The sequence below is a fragment of the Panthera uncia genome (genome assembly GCF_023721935.1).
Source record: "Panthera uncia isolate 11264 chromosome C1 unlocalized genomic scaffold, Puncia_PCG_1.0 HiC_scaffold_4, whole genome shotgun sequence".
Classification (NCBI taxonomy): domain Eukaryota; kingdom Metazoa; phylum Chordata; class Mammalia; order Carnivora; family Felidae; genus Panthera; species Panthera uncia.
Window position 1 is genome coordinate 70539366 of NW_026057585.1, and position 21724 is coordinate 70561089.

The 21724-nt window shown below is 47.1% G+C and overlaps 2 protein-coding genes and 1 pseudogene across 8 annotated transcripts in view; 2 read left to right on the forward strand and 1 right to left on the reverse strand.

The window, feature by feature from the left end:
* The window catches only part of ERI3 (ERI1 exoribonuclease family member 3), a 127594-nt gene extending 126514 nt beyond the window's left edge, over positions 1-1080 (forward strand). For all 6 annotated transcript variants that reach the window (XM_049617286.1, XM_049617283.1, XM_049617287.1 and 3 more), the window contains one exon: positions 551-1080. In XM_049617286.1, coding sequence (XP_049473243.1) covers positions 551-580 — 30 coding nt within the window. In that variant the 3' untranslated portion in view covers positions 581-1080. The remainder of the gene's footprint in view (positions 1-550) is intronic.
* Positions 1081-1488: 408 nt separating this feature from the next.
* Positions 1489-10066, reverse strand: DMAP1 (DNA methyltransferase 1 associated protein 1). 2 transcript variants are annotated; one of them, XM_049617280.1, is made up of 11 exons: positions 9981-10066; positions 9659-9808; positions 9017-9108; positions 8556-8751; positions 3593-3751; positions 3297-3464; positions 2855-3040; positions 2657-2728; positions 2281-2353; positions 1848-2143; positions 1489-1603 (listed from the first exon to the last, which is right to left on the reverse strand). In XM_049617280.1, the coding sequence occupies exons 2-11, from the start codon at positions 9761-9763 to the stop codon at positions 1544-1546; spliced, it is 1407 nt and encodes a 468-aa protein (XP_049473237.1). In that variant the 5' UTR covers positions 9764-9808; positions 9981-10066; the 3' UTR covers positions 1489-1543. The 2 variants fall into 2 exon arrangements, with proteins under 2 accessions (XP_049473237.1, XP_049473238.1); XM_049617281.1 differs by lacking the exons at positions 9659-9808; positions 9981-10066 and adding an exon at positions 9300-9590.
* An 8763-nt stretch (positions 10067-18829) lies between these two features.
* Positions 18830-20731, forward strand: LOC125913637 (transcription initiation factor TFIID subunit 9-like; annotated as a pseudogene).
* The last annotated feature ends 993 nt before the right edge of the window (positions 20732-21724 follow it).

A 21724-nucleotide genomic window follows, 5' to 3' on the forward strand; every position in this document is an offset into this window, starting at 1 on the left:
GTGCCAAGACTTGTGCCTTGTTACCAGTGATTATGGCCCAGGCCACATCTCTCTCACACACGCAAGTGCCGGCAAAGTCACCCTGGCCGTGGGCGTGATGAATGGCCGCACAGTAATGAAATGGAGACATCAAGGCGGGTGGCGGGAAGACGGAGTGTGGCGGACGGGCCGTCCCCACGCGGCGGCAACAAGAAGGATCGCCCAGCGGCCGGGGGCCGTCAAGGGAGAAATTACACATTTACTCTGCCTTTTTCTTACTGCGACGGCGCCCATACATCACCGCTGGGGCCGGGGCGGGACATGCCGGCCAATTTCCAGCATGAATTATGGGACTGAGCAGCATTGAGACCAGGCTTCCCGCCGGCCCAGTATCACCCAGCCCAGCCTGAGGCTGGAGATGCTGCCACCAGGGGACAGGACCCCCCTCCCTCTTTTGGAGCCTGTGGCTCTTGAGTCTGACCCTGCTCCCCATCGCCACCCATGTAAGGGCACCTATGGGCACAGAGGGAAACGACCTGAGGCCCATCTAAATGTCTTCTCTTCTTCTTAGATGACTGCAAGAACATTGCCAACATCATGAAGACACTTGCGTATCAAGGCTTCATCTTCAAGCAGACATCGAAGCCGTTCTGATTGGCCGAGGACGGGATGGGGCAGGACAGGGTAGCTGCTTGGCCCAGCCCAGAACCCTCCTTTCCCTCACCAGAGGGGAAAAGGGAGAGTGGCACAGCTCTACATCCAGAGTGTCCCCCAGCCTGCCCTGTGGGCTTGTGCCCGGGATAAGGGCTTGGCCACTTGGCCCCTCTGGAGCAGACACTTTGTGGCCCCCACCCCAACCCCCCAACCTCAGCCCAGTATTAGCCCCTCCCATTGTGGGCCTGGGCTAGGGGGACCCAGGCACTCACCGCCTCCTCCCTGGTACACAGGCTTCTGCCGGGGCCACCAAGCCCCCCTGTGCCCCCTCCCATCTGTAGTGCATGGTGTGTGGTGCCCCCAGGGCTCCAGGACAGATCAGGCCCCACCTGTGTCTACCCCCATCCCCGCTGTGAACGTGCCACTGAATAAAGTCGGGGAAACGAGGCTCTGGGTGTGTGTGGACCAGGTGCTGCTGTGCCTGATGCTGTCAAAATACGTACAAAGGTTAGAGCATGTTCTGGGCTGCTCTGCTCAAGGCCACCAGTGTGGATGGCAATCACTGGAGCACCTGTGAGACCCTCACTGAAATAGTCACAGGGCTACAGGGGCTGTCTGAGCACACGGCAATGTTTGAAGTTGCTGGTATCTGAGGCCACTGCTGTGTGTGAACCATCTTGAGTAGAGAACCAAGTACATTTGTTGGGATAAAACCGCAGTGGTTAGAGGGCTGCTAAGGGCCTCAATAGTGGCAAGTCCCAATGCCACTCCGTGGAGTGGGTGAGGTGACCCCTCCTGCCCACCCTCCCAACCAGGGGCATCACAAGTGGTGGGAAGGAAAAGGAAGCAGCCCAGTCCAACTCAGCAGCTCTATTTACACAGCAGCATCACCCACACCCCGTGTGGCCTCTCATGGCTTCTTGGCTTTCTTCACAGAAGAGGAGCTGGAGGCCGATTCCCGTCGCTTCCTCTGAGAAGACACAGAAGGTGTTGGGGTCAATGGCTCCCAAGTCTCTATTCACACTCGGTGCATGTGTTTCACACTCTCAGGGAAGGCGATGCCCACTGGCCACCCACTCCTACCCTCAGTCTCAGAACCCATCGGAGTAACCACTCCCATTGCGGGCACTAGAGGGAGCAGGTCTGTACACACTCGTGTGTTCGCTCACGTGCAGGGCCTGTTCATACTCCCCACTGCCCATCTAGGCTCTTACCGAGTTGGGCGTGAGGGGTGCGCCCACCACATCAATGATGGTGTCCTTGGTGGGGTCGGGGCCAAGACCAGGTTCAGGTACTGCTGGCTCAGCAGAGGCTGGGGCCGGGCCTGATGCTGGCGTGGCAGGGCCCCCTAGGACGCCAGCCCGGGCCAGGGCCTCATGCCGGTGCCTCAGCATCTGTAGCTCATACTCGCAGTTGGCGCAGGCCTGCTTGAGCTCATAGAGCAGCACCAGGTCGCTCCGTAGCTCGTTGAACATGTGCACCAGCTCCTCCGTGGGTGTCGGGCTCAGCTCTGCAGGCGGTGGGTAGAAGGCACAGGCAGAGCCAGTGTGTGCGGCGGGAAGGCCAGCAACAGAAAATGCCCTCCCCTGCCCAGCCTTGATTGGCAGCCTTGGGTGGGTAGGTCCTGCAGGCCCAGCCCCCACTCACCCACACCAAGCTCCAGCAGCATCTGCTCCAGGGCCTTGATCTTCTTCTGTCCCACAGAGCTTGGCAGTTTCATCTGCAATGACCCAGACTGCTAAGCCCTCTCCCCCACAAGTAGCTAAGGATGAGGGAGAACCAAAGGCAAAGGGGAGTGGAAGAGAAGTTAACCCCGGGAAGGCAGCTCTGCATCAGAAAAGGAAATAGCTGGCAAGTGGAATATAGCAAGGGCGCAAGTGCTTTGACCTCAGCCCGGCCACGTCCCCGCGATCTCTCTCCGCAGCACATGGCACAACCCCGCCTGGTGCTCCAGCCCCATGACTGCAGCAAGTGGGCTGTAGAGAGCCCAGGGCCCAAGCACCATGATGGAAGTGGCACGTACCCGCTGGCTCCGCAGCGTGACGCCTGCGGACTTGAAGTCTGGAAACTTGATGCCTGCGGTCTCAGGAACAGCCTGGGGGAGAAGAAGTCATGGAGACCAAGGCGTGGCAGGGAAAGGGCCCAGTGTTAGTCCCAACACCCTGCTAGCTCTAGGTGCTCTCAGAGCCCTCCCACCCTGGGCCGGACTCCATCTCCATACCGGTTTCTCGGCCTCCTTTTTCTGGGGTAGCTTCTTCTTGGGGGCCTTGCGTTCCGTGCGCCGCTGCTCTGCAGTGGTGTCTGCTGCTGTTATCAGCTTCTGCAGGTCCTGGCTGCGCTTCTCCCGCTCCTTCTTCCGGGCTTCGATCTTGCGTAGCTCCTGCAGCAGATACTCCTCCTCTGCCACCTGGGAAAGCGAGATGCCGTGAAGTGTGTGCAGGTGCCCAGGGGAGTGAGGCGCAGGGGCACTGAGCTGTCTGTAAGGGACTCTGAGAGGAAAGGGACCATGAGGGAGGGGAAAAGCTATAAAAGCAGGGACAGAGGCTCCTGAGGGAGGATAGGTGGGGAAGCAGGGAACCTGCAGAAGAGGGAAATGAGGGCATGCAGGACAGAGGCAAAGGGCTTCAGGACCTGGAAGAGAGGCAGTGAGGCTCAGGGCCGACCTGCTCAGGGGTCCGGTTGTAGAGGCGCTCTAGCTGTTCCTTCCTCCGCCGCTCATGCCCAGCATCAAATACTGGTATCTTGAGGTCTGTGCCTGGCACAGCCCGCACGTTGGCAAGCTTGGCACAGATGTGGTAGTACCGCTCCTTCAAGTCCTCCACAGAACGCTTCTGAGGATAAAGACATGGCAGGAAGGGAGGATGAAGACCCAGAAGCATATGGAAGGCGTAGCATAAAGGCAGTGGGCCTTCCAGGCCCAGGGTCTGGACACACATGCAAATGCATGACACCAGCTCACCTTGAACTGCTGGTGGTCATACCGGTCATGGATAACTACAAAACGTAAGTCAAAGCGGCGGCTGAGGTCAAAGAGGTGATCCGTTTCTGCCTTAGTCCAAGCGTCATCGTGAAGGTAGAGCTGGTACTCCTGCTCTGAATACACAGGAACCTGCACAGTCTACTGGCACAGAGGGACAGAGGGAGGACACGTCATGTCACGTCCAGTGGGCTCCAGCCTCCTGTGGTCACAGCCCCTCCTGTTTATTGCCAATCTCTAAGCTGGACCGAAGCAAAACCCTCTTCCTAGGCCCCTGCACAGGGCAGCCTGGAAATGATGTTTCCAAGTGAGGAAACAAACTCCTCGACTAGAACTCGCCAGGCTCTAAGATGGCAGCCTACCTCTGGATTCAGTCCCAAAGCAGCTTCACCATGCCTTCAGCACCAGAGCCCCGGTAACAGGATGCATGCTCCTGTCCTCATGGTTAAGGGGAGGGGCCCACATGTAAGTGCTTCTGTGGAGTCCAAAGGTTAACTTTGGAGTAGAGCAGAGAGCTACGGAGAAAGGCCCAGGATCCCCTGGTCCATTGGAATATTTGTCTGAAGCATTCCTGCCACCCAGTGGTGACAATGAGACTTGCAGCTCCCCCAGAGCAGGCCAAAGGTCACTTACCTCTAGGAAAAGGGGCCTGAATCTTTCTCCCAACAGATGCACCCCTGTACATGCCCCTGCCTCCCCTCTGCCATAGCCCAACCTCCAGACCTTTCTCAGGGACAAAAAGGACCACCGCCACTCCTTCCCCAGGAAGGAGTCAATGTTAGGCTGGACTAGGGAAGTCCCTTTTCTCTAATCAAAAACCACACTGGCTCTGAACCTGCTCTCAAGACACTATATGCAGCTGCCTCTTGCACTTATCATACTGGATGTCCCACATACACCTCAAACTGAATATGTTCAGGTGATGGGTGTTAGCCAGACTAATTGTGGTGATCATTTTGCAGTATATACAAATATGAACCATGTTGTACACCTGAAATGAACATATATATTGATTATAACTCAATAAAAATATATATATGTGTTCAGTACTGAGCTCATCACCTTCCCTCAAACTCCTATCTCTTCCAGTTCAGTTCTCAGTCAATGTCACCATCAGCCAACACAGGTGTCCAAGCCAGAAGCCTAGAAAGCATTTTTAATTCCCATCTTTACCCTTGACCCCTCCCCTTCCACAAATCTGTGGATTTTACCTCCAGAATCTCTATCTTCACAGCCAGATTGCAGTCTAGACCACCACTACCACTGCCTGAATCAGAAAAACAGCCTCCCCACTGACCTCTCTGCTTCTATTCAATCCTCCCCCAAGCAATTCTCCATCAGCAGCCAAGATGTGATCTCTCTGACCAATACTGCTTAGAGGACAGCCTGCAAACCTGTGCTGTTTGCAAACTGGTCCCACTAGTCTATGTAAGTATGGAAATCGAGAGTCGGCATTTAGAAACCTTTATAACAATTTCACAGAAGTCACATGCTACTGAACCTAGTATGAAAGAAACGTGGACTTGTATTTTGTCTTTTCTTGTAATTTTACTATCTTTATCAGACTCTGATGGATTGTAAATATTTTCTTAAAGTTCTTCATCACAGATAATTTGAGAAGCACTATTCTAGAATATGTATCAATCGTGTCACCCAACTACCTCATACTAAGCCTCTCAAAAGCTCTCCATAAACTAAGATAAAAATGCCTTCTAGATAAGTCACAAACTCCTCAAGAACAAGGGTTGTCTGGTTCATTTCCTATCGTTGGGGTTCAGCACAGGGCCAGGCACACTGTTAAGTATCAATGAATATTTACAGAATCAACCAATAAACACATGTAGATGACCTGGCCTCTCTCTGCAGCTACTGTCCCTCATGCATCCAAAGTTTCAAATAAGTGACTAGCAATGTCAGGAACATTGCTAGGCTCTCCCCCTCAGCCTTTGCTGTTCTTGCCTGAAATGCATCCCCAGTTCCACATTCCTTCCTCTATGAAGATAACTTCTCATCCTTTCGATCTTTTCCTCTGGGAAGTCTCTCTCATTTCCCAGGGTTGCTTAAGTATATCCCTCCTATGTATTTTAATTACATTTAATTAAAAAAAGAAAAAAATCCGTAGGAACTGTGTATGCAGGCCTGCTCCCAAGGAGCTCACAGTCAAGTGAGGGAGACATTCATTCATTCAATAAATATTTATCATGGGCCTGCTAGACCTACGCTGGGAACACAGTGCTGAATAAGACAGACAGTGGCCTTACCTTCTCAGCGCTCACAGTTCAGCTGAAAAAAATAATTTAGTCCAGTGTGGAGAGTTTGATGACAAAGATATGCCTAGAATGTAGTGAGTGACATCTGATCCAGCCTGGGGACAAACATTGGTCAGGGAAGAGGTCACAGGAGACAATCAGGTTACTTTGAAAGAGAACAGTGAAATGACCACGATTCTCTTTTATGAAGACCACTCTTGCAGCATTTAGGACAGACAGGATTAAACAAGAGCCTGAAAGACCTGCTGACAGGTTTTGGAAATAATCCAGGTGAGAAGTGAAGAGGACTGAACTAAAACAGCACCAGTGGAAGGTAAAGAAAAGGGCACAGATGTAATTTTAGGTTAAAAACCACAGGACTCGGCAACTGGATGTGAGGGGTGAGGAAAGACGCTCACTCCTGTGTTTTGGGCGTGAGTAAGAGAGCAGCTGGAGAGCCACGGACCGAGAGTGGACCCCAGCAACTGGCAGGAGGGAACACCATTAGTTCACCTTACTCTGCTTCCCTCTCCATCTGTAGTCACCATGATCTTTCTAAGCATCAAATCAGATCCTCACACTACTCTACTTAAAACTTTGTCAGTATCAGGGCACCTGGGTTGCCAGTCAGTTGAGTGTCCAATTCTGGATTTCAGCTCAGGTCATGATCCCAGAGTTCTGTGACAGAGCCCCACATCAGGCTCCTCACTGAGCATGGAGCCTACTTGGGATTCTCTTTCTCTCCCTTTGCCCCTTTCCCCAACTTGCATTCTGTCCCTGTCAGCAGCTACTCAAAAGATATCAGGGCAAAGCCCAGAGTCCTGAGCCTGGCTGCCAAGCCCTGCCTGGCCTGGCCCTGCTGACCTCTCAGGCCTCACCTTCCACCATGTCCTACCCTGGGCTTTAGGCTTCACCAATAGGGAAATGCCTACAGCATGCCATGCATATGACTGGTTTTTTATATATGCCTTTGCTCATGCTGGCCCCTCTGCCTGAAAAAGTCACTGCACTCCTTTCCTAATATTGCCTGGTGACGTCCTTTAAGACTCAATTCCAGCTCTAAGTTCTCCAGGAAGTTTCCATGGCCTTCAGGTCCTCCCAAAATAGCACATATCCCACCAAACTGTAACTGCCTGTGCCTCTCCTCATGCCCTCCCCAACAATATGCAGAGTTTCCTGAGGGCAGATATGGTTTCTGGTGCATTTCTGTGTCCTCAATGCGCAGGGCTTGACTTGGCATGGAGCAGCATTTATCAAATACAAAATGAACATTCTTGTCTTCTCCTCAAATTATCTCATCCAACCTTCCCACCCATCACCTCAACACCTCACCTCTTGGTTGTCCCTTCTCAATCCTACACTTCCAGCCTCTCTCTCCACCAGACCTGGGGTGGGGGGTTGGGAGGGGGAGGCGGGGGGCTGAGATGTTGGTGAGATGGAAGAAAATCAGATCTCCTGGGGGGAAGGGGGAAGCAAGAATGATAGGTCACAACCAGATGTGCTCAGTCTAAGAAGCCTGTGAGCCATTCAGGCAGAGTTGTCCAGGTACAGTTGGCTACACTGGGCTGAGGGGGAAGAAGCTGGGACTTGAAGTCCTGGGATTAGGCCCTTAGTGCTTTTAGGCCCCAAATCTAGGCTGCTCCAGGCTGCAGGGACTGTGACACTATATTGTATACTGGCCTGAACAACAGCTTAGGAAATCCTAGCCTAGCCCGGCTGCCTCTCACTGGCTGGTGGAGTGTGGGTAAGGCCCTGCTCTGAGCTTCAGTAATCTAGACCACAGATGATTCAGCTTGGACTAGGGTGCTAGCACAGAGGATGAAGAACAAAGGCAAACGTGGTTTATTATGGAAACAAAATCAGCAGGCCTCAATGATTAAATGTATCACTGAGATCTAGTTCAAATGTCACCTTCTCAGAGAGGCCCAACCTGACCACCTTATCTAAATTAGGCCTCCCCTATGCCTATAAATTCACTCTTTAATTCATTTCATACCCCATTCATATCCTGGTTTCAATTTACTGATGGCCCAAATCTGAAAGAATCAAATTTATTTGCTTACATGTTCGCTGTCTTTCCCTACCTCCCTGTCCTATTGTTGACTGAAATAATTGGAGAATATACAGGGGAAGTCAAGGATGATTCCCAAGTTTCTGGGTGGGAAACTTCCCATTCCCAAGCAACTGGGTGGATAGTGGTGCCATTAACTGATATGGGTTTGGGGTGAGAAAGACAGGAAATAGATGAGTTCTGCTCAAGGGTACCTACTTGATCTGAAGTACCTGTGGGGCTTTCAGGGAGAGACGTTAAGTAAATGATTGGATATTGCTCTGAACTGGAGATATTAAGTGGGATCACTGGTATACAGCAGGCAACTGGAGCCTCAAAGAAAATGAGATACACTAGGGAGAAAGTATAGAGAGACAAGGACACAGCTGAGGAACAGTGACATTTGAAGGGCCAAGAGCAGCCACCAAAAACCAGATCAGGTCCAGGAAGGGACAGGATCCCACAGGCAGAAGAGACCCACGAAATCTCACCCTGCAGGTATTTGCCACGTGGACTGAGTGGGTAACGATGGTTGAAACAAAGACTGAATGTGCCTCTGGAGCCAACCCCAGGAGGCTGAAAGGTCGTGTGAGTAGCTCAGAGTGGGTGAGCAATCTTGGCCTATGTCCATATGGTGGTGGCTCACCTTATTGAACCTGGCAAAGGGGTAATCCTTGCCCTCCTCAGCTGCCCGTCGCCAGTGGAAGAACATAGCTCCATCCTTGCGGGCTGGGTTGGTGAAGGGCATCCACTTCCAGGGCCGCACCTTCTTAGAGCCCAACTTGGCTTTCACTGTGCGGTAACCTTGACCAGTGTCACTGGGTAGCAGTGGGGGTGCATCCCTGCAGCAAGGTTCAGAGAGATGAGAAGTCAGAGTAAGAAAGTGTGTAGAGAGCCTTTGGGACCAAGCTGATCTACCCTACAGCAAGGAAGTCACGTCCTAGAATGAGCAGTCGGAGCAAATCCTGCATCCTACTAAGTAAGCAGGAGCCCTGGCTGGGGAGGGCAGCTGGAGAGAGAACTGGCAGAGAAAACCATGCAGACGGATCGGGACATGCAGATAGGTCGGGAGCCAGAGCCTGGGGGACTTGGGATTCTAATACTTGCTTCTTGTCAGAGTAGAGCAGTGCATAGACCTCTCGGTGCATGCCCTCGGGTCTCTTGAACGTCAGTGTCTCAGAGGACTTCTTGGACTTTTTCTGAGAATGGAAACCACAAGATAGAAACAACAACCTAGACTCCCTTCCCTTAAAATTCCTTAGCCCAGCTCAATCCCTGAACCAAACAGCACCTACAGGTACAATGACACACTATGAAAGCAGAGAAACCCACTCACAGGGGCACCCTTAGTTAGAGCAAGTCATTCCTGTCCCCAACCCCACCTCCTCACCTGAGTAGATCCCCGATCTGTCAGAATAGAAAATACTTTCCCATCATCTCTCAGAATGTCACGCTGACTTGGTGCCACTGCCCCCCCCCCCAATATCCTACAAGCGTCACACTCTTGTGTGGTCTCCTATCTTTTATAAGTGCCACACTCTCTTGGTCCCCACCATTTCCCATGGGTGTCCTACCATCTCTGCCCCATGTCATAAAGGTAACACATAGTCTCTGCCCCCTATGTCACACCTTTTACCGCCCATCTCACTAGAAGTGCAGCACCCCACCATCTCCCCCATCTCTCTCCCATTGTCACTCCTCCCCACCACTTCACTCGCAATACCCAAGGCTCTCAGGCGCCCCTGCTACCTTGTCCGGGTTGATAATGTCCTTCTTGCTGATGGTCCCGGAGGCTGCATCCCCCTCTGGACCCCCAAGTTCTAGAATGTCCCGCACATCCGCGCCTGTAGCCATCGTGTCTGAGAGACGGAGGAGCGCCCCGAGGTCAAGGGTCAGTGCCTGAGAAGGGACACAGCTCAGATCAGGAGGCGGAGCCACTCCAGCCCCAAGCAGGGAGGGGTGAAGGGGCGGGCCGCTAGGAGGAAAGTAGTCCGGGTCCGATCGGGGTTCCGCCTGCGTCCTGCCACCTGGGTCTCCCTTACGGCCCCGTCTGCCTCCTAAGCCCCAGCACCTCTACACCCGGATTCCCCAGCTGCCGCTGCCGCTGCTCCCCTAGCCCCGATGAGCCGCGGACAGAAACTTCCGGTCGTGCGCATTCGAAACGCGGCCGGCAGGAACACTTCCGGTATGTGCTGAGCAGAAATGGAGCCGGCTGGCATCCCAGTGTGAAAGCCCGGGGAAGGGGGTGGTTCATCACCGGCCTTGGCTCCCACGGGGTGGCCAGTGTTCGGATGCTGCCTGCATTCTGGCATTTGCCCTCTATGTTGCTCAGTTGCATCTCGGGCTATAAAAACAGCGCAGAGCTTTGTCCCTTGGAAGTCGCTTAATTCCTTTGAACCCATTTCTTCATTTGTAAAATGGAAATTGTAATGGGACCTGCTTAAATGAAGCACTGATAACCCTTGCAGAACAGCAAATTGCCTGGCACGTTTAATTTTTTTGTATTAAATTAATTAGTGGTATTAATGGCCCTTGTTCCTAAGTACACACCAGGCACTGTGCTAAACGTCGGAGATGAAGAGATAAACTAGTCAAGGTGGAGCATCCCAGGATGGCTTCCAAGATGGAGTGAGGTCTGGACCCTCACTTGCACCTCCTCTGATGGAGCTCCCCTCTCGTGGGGATTTCCTGGAGCCAACTCCCTAGAACATCACCAGCCCGGGAGCTAACTGCACTAGACTGGGTTACCAAAAGGCCCAAGAATATGGCCCTGAGCAGGGAGCAGCTGGAAGAATTCTCTCTCAAAGTAAGAAACTTACTAATCTCCCTGGAGAGAGAGACATCTAGAACTGGAGGCCCTCAGGAAGGGCGGAAGGGACAGGGTAAACAGCTCCCAACTTCAGCCTCTGCAAACCAGCCTGCAAACATGGAAGACACGTGGCCAATGAGCGTGGAGGGTGGAGTCAGGGCCTGGTAAGACATTAAGGAAACCAAACTCCAAGCCAAGGCCTGACAAAGAACCCAGCAGGGACTAGAGGAGCAGACAGCCTGCACAAGTTAGCTATCAGTGTGGTAGGCTGTTCTGGCTTGGAGGGGACAGGGGTGTAGCAGCTGCAGCCTCAAGCCTACCTAGACCCCAAAACTATGGAGAACTGGGCCTGGAGATAGAAACTTTACCCTTTTCCTGAGACCTGATTTCTGGGTGAATCCTCTGGGCTCTAAACAGTGTCTAGAAGAAGCCAGGGTCCTGCTGCAGAAATTGCCCACAGGGAAGGGAATAGCCCTTGGAGCCAGAAGTGGAAAGAGCAATGGGAAGGAGTCCTACACCTCTGCCTCACTTGACTCTGCTTGTAGTTGGTTGTGTAATTATTTGTTTAATATCTAGCTCCTCTGATAGATTTATTTCTATGAGAATCATGGTACATAAATGTATGTATGTATCAGGCATTGTTCTAGGCTCTAGGGATGCAGTGGGTGAATGAGATACAAATGGCTCATGGTAGGGCTTATATCTAGTGAAAGAAGAGAAACACTGAGCATATAAACAATGAAATGGTGTAAATTTTGATGGTGACAGGAGCTATGAAAAAAATAAAATAGGGTAATAGGATGAGGGACTACTTTATGTAGTACGGTCAGGGAAGGTTCCTCTGGAAACTTGAAATCTGAGCTGAGGTTTAAATGATGGAAATAGCCACAGCATACCTGGGGAAGGAATGTTTCAGACAGGAGGAATAACAAGTCTCGCATCCCTAAAATGGAAGGAACTCTATATGTAAAAAGCACATAAAGAAAAAAGTCCAGGGGTGCCTGGGTGGCTCGGTCAGTTAAGCCTCTGACTCTTGGTTTTGGTTCAGGTCATGATCTTGTGGCTTCGTGAATTAGAGCCCTGTGTCGGGCTCTGCACTGACAACATGGAGCCTGCTGGGGATTCTCTCTCTCCCTCTCTCTCTCTCTGCCCCTCCCCCACTCGTGCTGTCTCTCTCAAAATAAATAAACTTAAAAAGAAAAAACAAAAAAGTCCGCTGTGTTGGGTGATGAGTGAGGAGTGGGAGAATAGGAAGACTTGAAATCAGAGGTAAGCATCGTGGTCCATAGAAAGGAGTTTAGGTTTTATCCTATGGGCAATCAAATATCATCCTTTCTTGGCCACAGCCTAGATTTTTTTTTTTTTAATGCAGAGCCTGCTTGGGATTCTCTCTCTTTCTCTCTCTCTCTCTCAAAATAAAATAAACTTCAGACAAACAAACAAAAGAAACTGGGAGAGGGGAGGCAGTCTGTATGTGATGTGATCAAGATCCAGAACATCTCAATCTGGCCTGGTCTTGCTCAGGTTAATTATAAAGAATATCTTCCCACTTTTATTATATTATTACATATAATATGTTATATATAATATATTTTATTATAAGGACAAACTTTCCCACTTTTTAAAAAATTTAAATCCAAGTTGGTTAACATATAGTGTAATAATAATTTCAGGAGTAGAACCCAGTGATTCATCACTTACATATAACACCCAGTGCTCATCCCAACTAGTGCCCTTCTTTTTAATTTTTTTTAACGTTTATTTATTTTTGAGACAGAGAGAGACAGAGCATGAGTGGGGGAGGGGCAGAGAGAGAGGGAGACACAGAATCGGAAGCAAGCTCCAGGCTCTGAGCCATCAGCCCAGACCCTGACTCGGGGCTCGAACTCACGGACCGCGAGATGGTGACCCGAGCTGAAAAGTCGGACGCTTAACTGACTGAGCCACCCAGACGCCCCAACAAGTGCCTTTCTTAATGGCCATCGCCCATTTAGCCCACCCTCCCACCCAATACCCCACAAGCAACCCTCAGTTCATTCTCTGTATTCAAGAGTCTCTTAGGGTTTTTCTCCTCTGTTTTTAACTTATTTTTGCTTCCCTTTCCCTAGGTTCATCTGTTTTGTTTCTTAAATTCCACATATGAGTGAAATCATATATTTGTCTTTCTCTGCCTGACTTATTTCGCTTAGCATAATACGTTCTAGTTCCATCCACCTTGTTGCAAATGGTAAGATTTCAGTCTTTTTCATTAAAAAATTTTTCACTTTTTAAAATGGGCAAAGAACGTGATTAGGAAAGTCACAGAAGTGCTACCGCCAATAAATGGACAGCTAAACATGCATTATCACTGGTATTCAAATAAATGAAAAATCAAAAACTGTAATGAGATACCCAGTTTTTGCCTATTAGGTAGGGTAAAACCATAAAATAATACTTGTGATACCTGTTCTTGACAAGGGTATTACTGAAATGGCCACCAGCCTACCCTGTTGATGAGAATGTAAATTGATCCAGCTTTGTTCATTAATTCACTCAACAAATTGTTTAGTGCTTACTGTAAGCCACTTAGAAGTGTGGTACTCGAGGTGCGTGGCTGGCTCAGGCGGAAGAGCATGCGACTCTTGATCTCAGGGTTGTGAGTTTGAGCCCCGTGTTGGGTGTAGAGATGACTCAAATAAATAAAACTTAAAAAAAAAGAAAAAGAAAAGGAAGAAGTGCAGCCCTCTAGCCAGGCCCTGTGCTAGCCCTGAGTATACTACAGTAAAGACAAACGTGATTGCTGCCTTCAGCTGGTACCTTTAAGAATTGAGCACTTCGGTGTGCCTGGGCACGCCTGGGCATGCCTGGGTGGCTCAGTCAGTTAAGCATCTGACTCTTGATTTCGGCTCAGGTCATCATCTCGTGGTTTGTGAGATTGAGCCCCGTTCAGGTTCTGCGCTGACATCTCAGGGTCTGCTTGGGATTCTCTCTCTCCCTCTGAATCTTCCCCTCCCTCCAACCCCATTCCTTGGGTGCTTGCACACGCGCTCTCTCTCTCTCTCTCTCAAAAAAAAAACAAAAAAACAAAAAACTGTGCACTTTGTTGTACGAAAGTTATTCCTCAATAAGAAGAAACAAAGTAGATAGGAACTGGAGCTGGCATTTAGGCCTGATCAAGATGCTGCCTTCCTAAGGCACCAAGACTTCAGGCAGAGCCACTGGCGGGGGGGGGGAAGCCCATGGGGAACTGGCTGGGACCAGGAAGTCTGGGGCAAGAAGCTGGGGGACAGGGGCTCTGATGGAGACTGTGTGGTCCCTGACCAGTTTTGTGATCAAGAAAGATGAAGACTTCTTCTGAGAATGGCTGAAGGACAAAAGCCACACCAACACCAAGCAGTCTGATTCTGGAGTGAGGCCTTGTTGGGGGGCTCTCTGGGCAGCCCCCAAATCCCCAGCACTGAGTCTCCAGACCTGCAGCTGAGTGGGCACTCCTGCCCCATCTGCCACAAAGGAAAAGACTGCTGTTGGCCCCCTCACCTCCACATACTCCGGGTCTCTCGGGAGTTCTCTCCCCTCACCATTTCAACTTTTTTGGAATTCTCACTCTTGCATGCATCTCTCTTCTCCTTCCCTGGCGGGTTTCCTACCGACAGTTTTCAGCTTTCCAGAGTGTATTCCTGGCTCCTTCCCTCACTCCACTCTCACTCTGTCACTCCAGACTGTTTGATGCCATTTGGCTTCTAATTCTTTTTTTTTTTTTTTTTTTTTTTTTTTTTTTGGCAGAGCAGTCTTCCCACAACTATGATAAGGTTCTGGTTTTTTTGTGTGTTTTTTGTTTTTTGTTTTTTGGCAAAGCAGTCTTCCCAGAACTGTGATAAAATAAGTTTCTGTTTAAACCACCAAGTCTGTAGTAGTTCTGCTATAACCGCTCAATCTAAGACATTTTTATTCTTTTAAATACATGTTTGGGGGTGCCTGGGTGGCACAGTGGGTTAAGTGTCTGACTCTTGATTTCGGCTCAGGTCATGATCCCATGGTCATGAGATCAAGCCCTGAATCCCTGCTTGGGATTCTCTCTCTCCTTCTCTCTGCCTCTCCCCCACTTTCTCTCTTTCTCTCTCTCAAAATAAATAAAATAAAACTTAAAAGTAGATAGATAGATAGATAGATAGATAGATAGATGTTTGTATTGGCGAGCCGGTCCTTCTAAAGTCTGGAGTCCTTTACAAACTTCTTTGCGAGTCAACTCTTTTGCTTTTCTAAATTAACTAAATAAATAAATCAGAATCAAAGTCAGAGGCAAGACATCACACCTTGTACCACCCACCTCAAAGAAAGGGTTACAAAGCTCGGCAGTCCTCTTTGGGTTTGGAGGCCACATGTACGACATTTGGGCATGTTGCTCTCGCTCATTTACCGGGTAACCTGGAAGTTTAGAGAGGATCCTGGCTCAAAAAGGGGGTTCTCCAGTGGATCCAGGTCGCAGTGCAAGCTGTGTGAGCAATTGGGCCTGACTATTCAACAGACCCAATGGTCTGGGAAGTATTTTGTGACAAAGATCTTATATATACTTTCAAGCAATCCCAGTAGGAGAATCAGAGCCTGGGCACCCAGGATTCTGAAGTAAGGCTGTGATCCCGACTGCAAATGACTGGCCGCTACTTGCGAAGCAGTTTCTGGCTTATACCTGGGCCTCGTAGAAACTGAATGCCTGACCACGAAACCTAACTATGAGACTGGAACTGCCTGACATGAACTGAGAATGATCCCATTCCCTGAACCATAAAGGTGGGGATGCAAGTCAGCATTCCATGATAAAATGTAAGGGGTTTTCCATTCTTAATACCTGATGTTGTAAGTTTCACCATAATATTGCTTTAGCTGCATCCTGCAAATTATGTTCCATTTTCATTATCATTCTAATTTCCCTTTGATTGCTTCTTTGATCCATGGATTATTTAGAACTCTGCGGCTTACTATATTTCCAAATATTGGAGAGTTTTCTAGGTCTCTTATGATCATTGATATCTAATTTAATTCCACAGTGGCCAGAGAACATGTTCTATATAATTTTAATCCTTTTAAATTTATTGAGATTTGTTTTATGGCCCAGCATATGGTCCATTGGTGAACATACCATGTATACCTTAAAAAACGTGTGTTTCACAGTTTGGCATAGAGTTCTGTAAATATTAATTAGGTCAAGATGATTGACAGTATTGTTCAAATAATCTGCTTTTATTGATTTTTTTGTCTATTGTATCAATTGCTGAGAGGGGATTAAAATCTCTAACTATGATTGTGGAATCATCTGTTTCTTCCTTTAATTCTGTCCTTTTTTTGTTCCATGTATTTTGAATCTCTGTTATTAGGCATATACACATTTATAATTGTTATATCTCTCTGGTGAATTGACCCATTTATTATTATGAAATATCTTTATCTCTGGTAAGAGTCTTTGTCTTATACTTTATTTGATATTATTGCCACTCCAGCCTTCACAAGCTTGCTGTTTCATGGTATATCTTTTTCCTTCTGTTTTCTTTCATCTTTTTGGTATGTTTACATTTTAATTTTTTCCTCAATAGACTCCACGCCCAATGTGGGGCTTGAACTCATGACCCTGAGATTGAGTCACATGTTCTACCAACTGAGTCAGCCGGGCACCCCAGTTTGTTTACATTTTAAGTGCATCTCTTATACATAGCAGATATTTGAGTTTTGCTCTTTTTCATCCATTCAATCTCTGCCTCCTGAGACCATAGGTGTTGGCCAAAAGATGGGTAGCAAAAAAGAACGAGCTTAGGTCTGGACTCATTTATATCCTTTCTTCTTGAGGATGAATGCTATGGACACTAAGGACTTTATAATGGACCAAATAGTTTGCAGGCCGTGTTGGGCAGTTCAGTTTGCAAGGTCACCTGATTGTCCCATGGACAAGCATTCAGTGTCTATCAGGGCCCCATAGTAAGATAAAGCTGTTTCTCCAAGGAAGATCAGTTATTTGCCAAACAGTGCACAGCTTTCTTCATAAATCCCAGGGGCTTCTTCTGCAATGTTCTTTCTGGGCTTGCTCCATCAGCATGGTGATATCAACATGATTGGGTCTGGTGGGTCATGGAAACCAAGGGGCCTATTCACATTGCAGCCTAGACCAACTGGACAGTTTTCCTTTGTTCTGGATTCTTCCCAAAGCTGACAGCCTTTCAGGTCACTCAGTAAAGAAGTGGGGTGAAAGACACCCAGATATGATGTATGCTCCTCAAAAATCTAAGACCACCAAGTACCATATTTCTACTATTCTAAGTCACCATCAACTGAAACGTGTCCCTTCGTTCATATTTCACTACGAAGATTTTTAAAAGCACTATCAATTAGGGGCCCTTAGGTGGCTCAATTGGTTAAGCATCCAACTCTTAATTTAGGCTCAGGTCATGATCTCACAGTTCATGAGTTCAAGTCCCACATTAGGCTCTGCACTGGCAGTGCAGAACCTACTTGGGACTCTCTCTCTTTCTCTCTATTTCTCTCCCCCCCCACCCTTCTCTCAGATATAAATAAATAAAACTTTTTTTTAAGTTTTTTTTTAAAAGCACTATCAATTAAACCATAACATACCATTCATTGCAAGATGAATTCTCATGCCTGAGATGTTAAAATGTGAGGAAAAAACATTGTGAATGTACTAAATGCCACTGAATGGTTCACGTTGAAATGGTTAACTTATGTGAATTTTACTTTAATAAATTATTTTTTAATGTGAACCAATGAAATATGATACTCTTCCCATTTCATATGGTAGGAGGGTATAAGGTGAAGCAACATGTACTTGAGAGGGGACATTGTGACACTCACTAGAACACTGAACCTCCAGAAACACCCTTGCAATGTATTTTCATGGAGTTGGTTTTATTTCATTGAATCTAAGATGCTGTGATCCTGGCACATTCTTGATTTACCAGAAGGGGTCAACAGAAGCCTTTCACAGAACTATGTCACTACTTCTTCCTGTTGACAAGGATTATCAGGAGTCGCTCATTAACCTCAGCAGAGGAAGAGGAACTTCTGCTGGCGAGGAAGGTTCAAGGGGGTAGGATTTTGAATGCTTCACGTCATCCGAATGCTTTCTTTTCTGGTCAGTGCGCCAGCATTCACACAAGAGGCCTGGCAAAGCTGTCGATACACCTGACATTGTACTACGATAATTTCCAGCACCACGCTTTGGATTTGATTTTCCACTATACACAGTCCCATGGCTGTAAGAGGTAAATTATTTTTCTTAGACACAGAAAGTCAATGGTTTGGGACTTGTCTTGAGCCAAAATTGTAGGGTATTGAGCTCGACAATTTTGCCTTTACTCTGTCCAGAAAGAAACTCCTCTTCACTGTAGTTCCCAAAGCCCCCTGTTCTCATGCTTTTCTGTAGCAGAGACCATTTGATTCCCCAAAGCTTTGCCTTCAGTGCATCTTTCATTCAGGTGATAATCAATTGCAGGTGATAATCTATTAGTGGCAGGCCAAGGGCGGCCTTTGATATTAGCTGGGTTTTCACTGCCCAAAAATAAATACCAAATTCATGACTGTTCTGATATCAACATCTTTATCAGTTAAAAACCATAATTTCTGGTATGTTTTCTGGTAAGAACGAGTGGCTGAAGTTAGTCCAAGAAGAATTAGAAGACCAAATAGAGCAATAACGATAGGAAAACTAAAAATATTGTTATTGAGCTACAATTTTAAAAGGTAGCAGGCTGAAAATTATAAACAGATGAGTTCTAGTTGACCATCAAGGAACAGATTATTTCTCATTTATTGAAGTTGACTTCAGAGCATATAAGAAATTGAAATGTTTCTCAATTCAAATTATGAAAGTAGCACAATATCAGAGTCTAAGAGAGGAATGCTTCAAAGAATACATAATTCTCACTTATTACACAAATTAAGGTAATAGGAAAAGGCTGAACATTCTGTCCACTAGTCAGTGCACATGTTGGGGCAGAGCTGGAGAGTGGGGCAGGCAAGCTATGCCCAGAGTGGGGAAAACCATGCCAGGCAAAGAACTTGTATCAAGAACGGGACTGAAATACACTCATGTGGGTGATTTAGCTCAAGAAGTCTGATGACTGGATATCATGGAGTCTGGCGAGACGGCTTCTCCCAAGAGCATGCCAAAAGATGCACAGATGGGCGCCTGGGTAGCTCAGTCAGTTAAGCATCGGACTCTTGATTTAAGCTCAGGTCATGATCTCACGAGATCAAGTCCGAGATCGGGCCTGCTGACAGTGCAGAGCCTGCTTGGGATTTCTCTCTCTCCCTCTCTCTGCCCCTCCCCCTGCTCACACACGCACATACTCTCTCTCTCTCTCTCAAAAAAAAAAACAAAAACAACAACAAAAAAAAAAAACTTAAAAAAAAATTTTAATGTTTATTTTTGAGAGAGAGAGAGAGAGACAGAACATGAGCGAGGGAGGGGCAGAGAGAGAGGGAGACACAGAATCCCAAGCAGGCTCCAGGGGCTCTGAGCTGTCAGCACAGAGCCCGATGCGTGGCTCAAACCCACGAACCTGTGAGATCATGACCTGAATCGAAGTCAGTCGCTTAACCCACTGAGCCACCCAGGCGCCCCCCAAAAACTTTTTTTTTTTTAAGATGCCCAGATAGGGCACCTGGGTGGCTCAGTCAATCCAACTTCAGCTCAGATCATGATCTCCTGGTTTGTGAGTTCAAGCCCCATATCGGGCTCACTGCTGTCAATGCAGAGCCCACTTCAGATCCTCTGTCCCCCTCTCTCTGTGCCCCTCCCCTGCTTGTGCTCTCTCAATAACAAATAAACATTTAAAAATAGGAGGCGCCTGGGTGGCTCAGTCGGTTAAGCCTCCGACTTCGGCTCAGCTCATGATCTCCCGGTCCGTGATTTCGAGCCCCGCATCGGGCTCTGTGCTGACAGCTCAGAGCCTGGAGCCTGTTTCAGATTCTGTATCTCCCTCTCTCTGACCCTCCCCCGTTCATGCTTTGTCTTTCTCTATCTCAAAAATAAATAAAACGTTAAAAAAAATAAAAATAAAACAAAAAGATGCACAGATAATGGCTGAAATCCTGAGAGATATGGAGATTACAGATGTGAGGCGAAAATTACAAATCAGGTGTTGGAGTTTGCCTTATAATTTGTGACCACAATTCTAAATGATACAAAAATTTATTGAAGCCATGCTAAGATAGCTATTGTTGATGCAGATAATGTGCAATTGGCAATCCAGTGTTGCTCTGACCAGTCTTTTACCTCTCCTCCCCCAGGAGAATTTTTATTAGATATTGCCAGGCAAAGAAATCAAACCTCTTTTCCATTGATCAAGCCATATTCAGGCCCCAGATTGCCATTTGATCAATATTGCTTGACTGCTCCAAACTACACACTTAAGCCTCTACCAAAAAAAGCAACTACTTCTACAGGAAGAATAATAGCTCCATGGCTAAATGTTGGTTCAGTTGCTAGCAGCCCAAGTACTCCCACTATAGGCACACCAACCCCACAAATCATGTCTGTTTCAGCTAAGGTAGGGACTCCAATGTCCCTCATAAGGCAAGGGATTGCCATACAGATGCCCACTTCACAGTTCCCAGATGTGAAAGCCTCAATTCCTACAACGTCAGCAGATGTTGCTGATTAATCAGAATGTTCTGATTAATCCCGGGGTGGCTGGGTGGCTGAGTTGGTTAAACCACAGACTCTTGATCTGGGCTCAGGTCATGATCTCACGAGATCAAGCCCGAGATCGGGCCTGCTGACAGTGCAGAGCCTGCTTGGGATTTCTCTCTCCCCCCCTCTCTGCCCCTACCCTGCTCACACTCTCTCTCTCTCTCTCTGAAAATAAATAAGTAAACTTAAAGAAATTTTAAAAAAAGAATGATCGATTAATCCATGGCCACTAATATGTTGTTATCACAAGATACTGCCAATGAATCTTCAAAGGTATTAAATGAAATGTGAAGGTGACAATAATGATGATGATGATGACCACTATGATCATTTATAATCCAGCCTTGGTGCGTGTAACATGTAATATGTATACTTGGTCTTGAACCAGCCTTGGTGTGTGTACCATGTAATATGTATACTTGGTCTTGAATCCATTGTACTGGCATTAAACACGCATGTTGATGTTTTCAAGTTGTTTTACAAAACTTAAATAGTAATTAGTGAGTAAATATAGTTACCATACTTCTCAACTGAGATGTTGGGTTTTCTTTATAGCATTAGTAATCATTTTTAATCAGTCTTTAAGTGTAAAAAATGAAATTGTCATTCATCCAAAAAAAAAGAAAGAAGGATAAGATTAAAAAAGAAAAAAGAGAAGAAAGAAAAGATGGAAAGCCACCTGATACATTTCACTGACAAGCATATCCTGAAAACAAAGGTAGATGAGGACAAGAGAAAAAATATATACATGATTCCACGTATGAACAGTGAAGCAAAAATCCTAAATAAAATGTTAACAAATTAAATCCAGCAGTGTATTAAAAGAACAATTCATCAAGTCCAAAGAGGATTTATCCCAGCATTGCTAAGATTGTTCACTGTTAGAATATATATCAATTTAACTTATTATATTCATAATCAATAAGTTTAAATATGACTATCTTAATAAATTCAATACCCGTTAATGATCTAAAAGAAAAAAAAATCTCCCAGAAACTAGGAAACTTAATGTCATACGTTGTTTGTTTTTGGTAAAACAATGATAAAAACTGACAGCAAATGCCACACCTAATGGTGAAACAATAGACACATTCCAATTGAAGTCAGAAGCAAGAAAAGAAGGACCTTTATCACCATTACTATTCAAAATGGTATCAGATGTTCTCTCCAATTCAAGAAGGGAAGGACAGCAATAGGAGGTATAAACATTAAAAAAGAAAGAGGCAAAGTGTCATTAGCTGCCGAGGATACTATCACTTACATAGAAAAACCTAAAAAAATCAATTGACAAACTATTAGAACTAATAAGGGAATTTAGCAAGGTGACCAC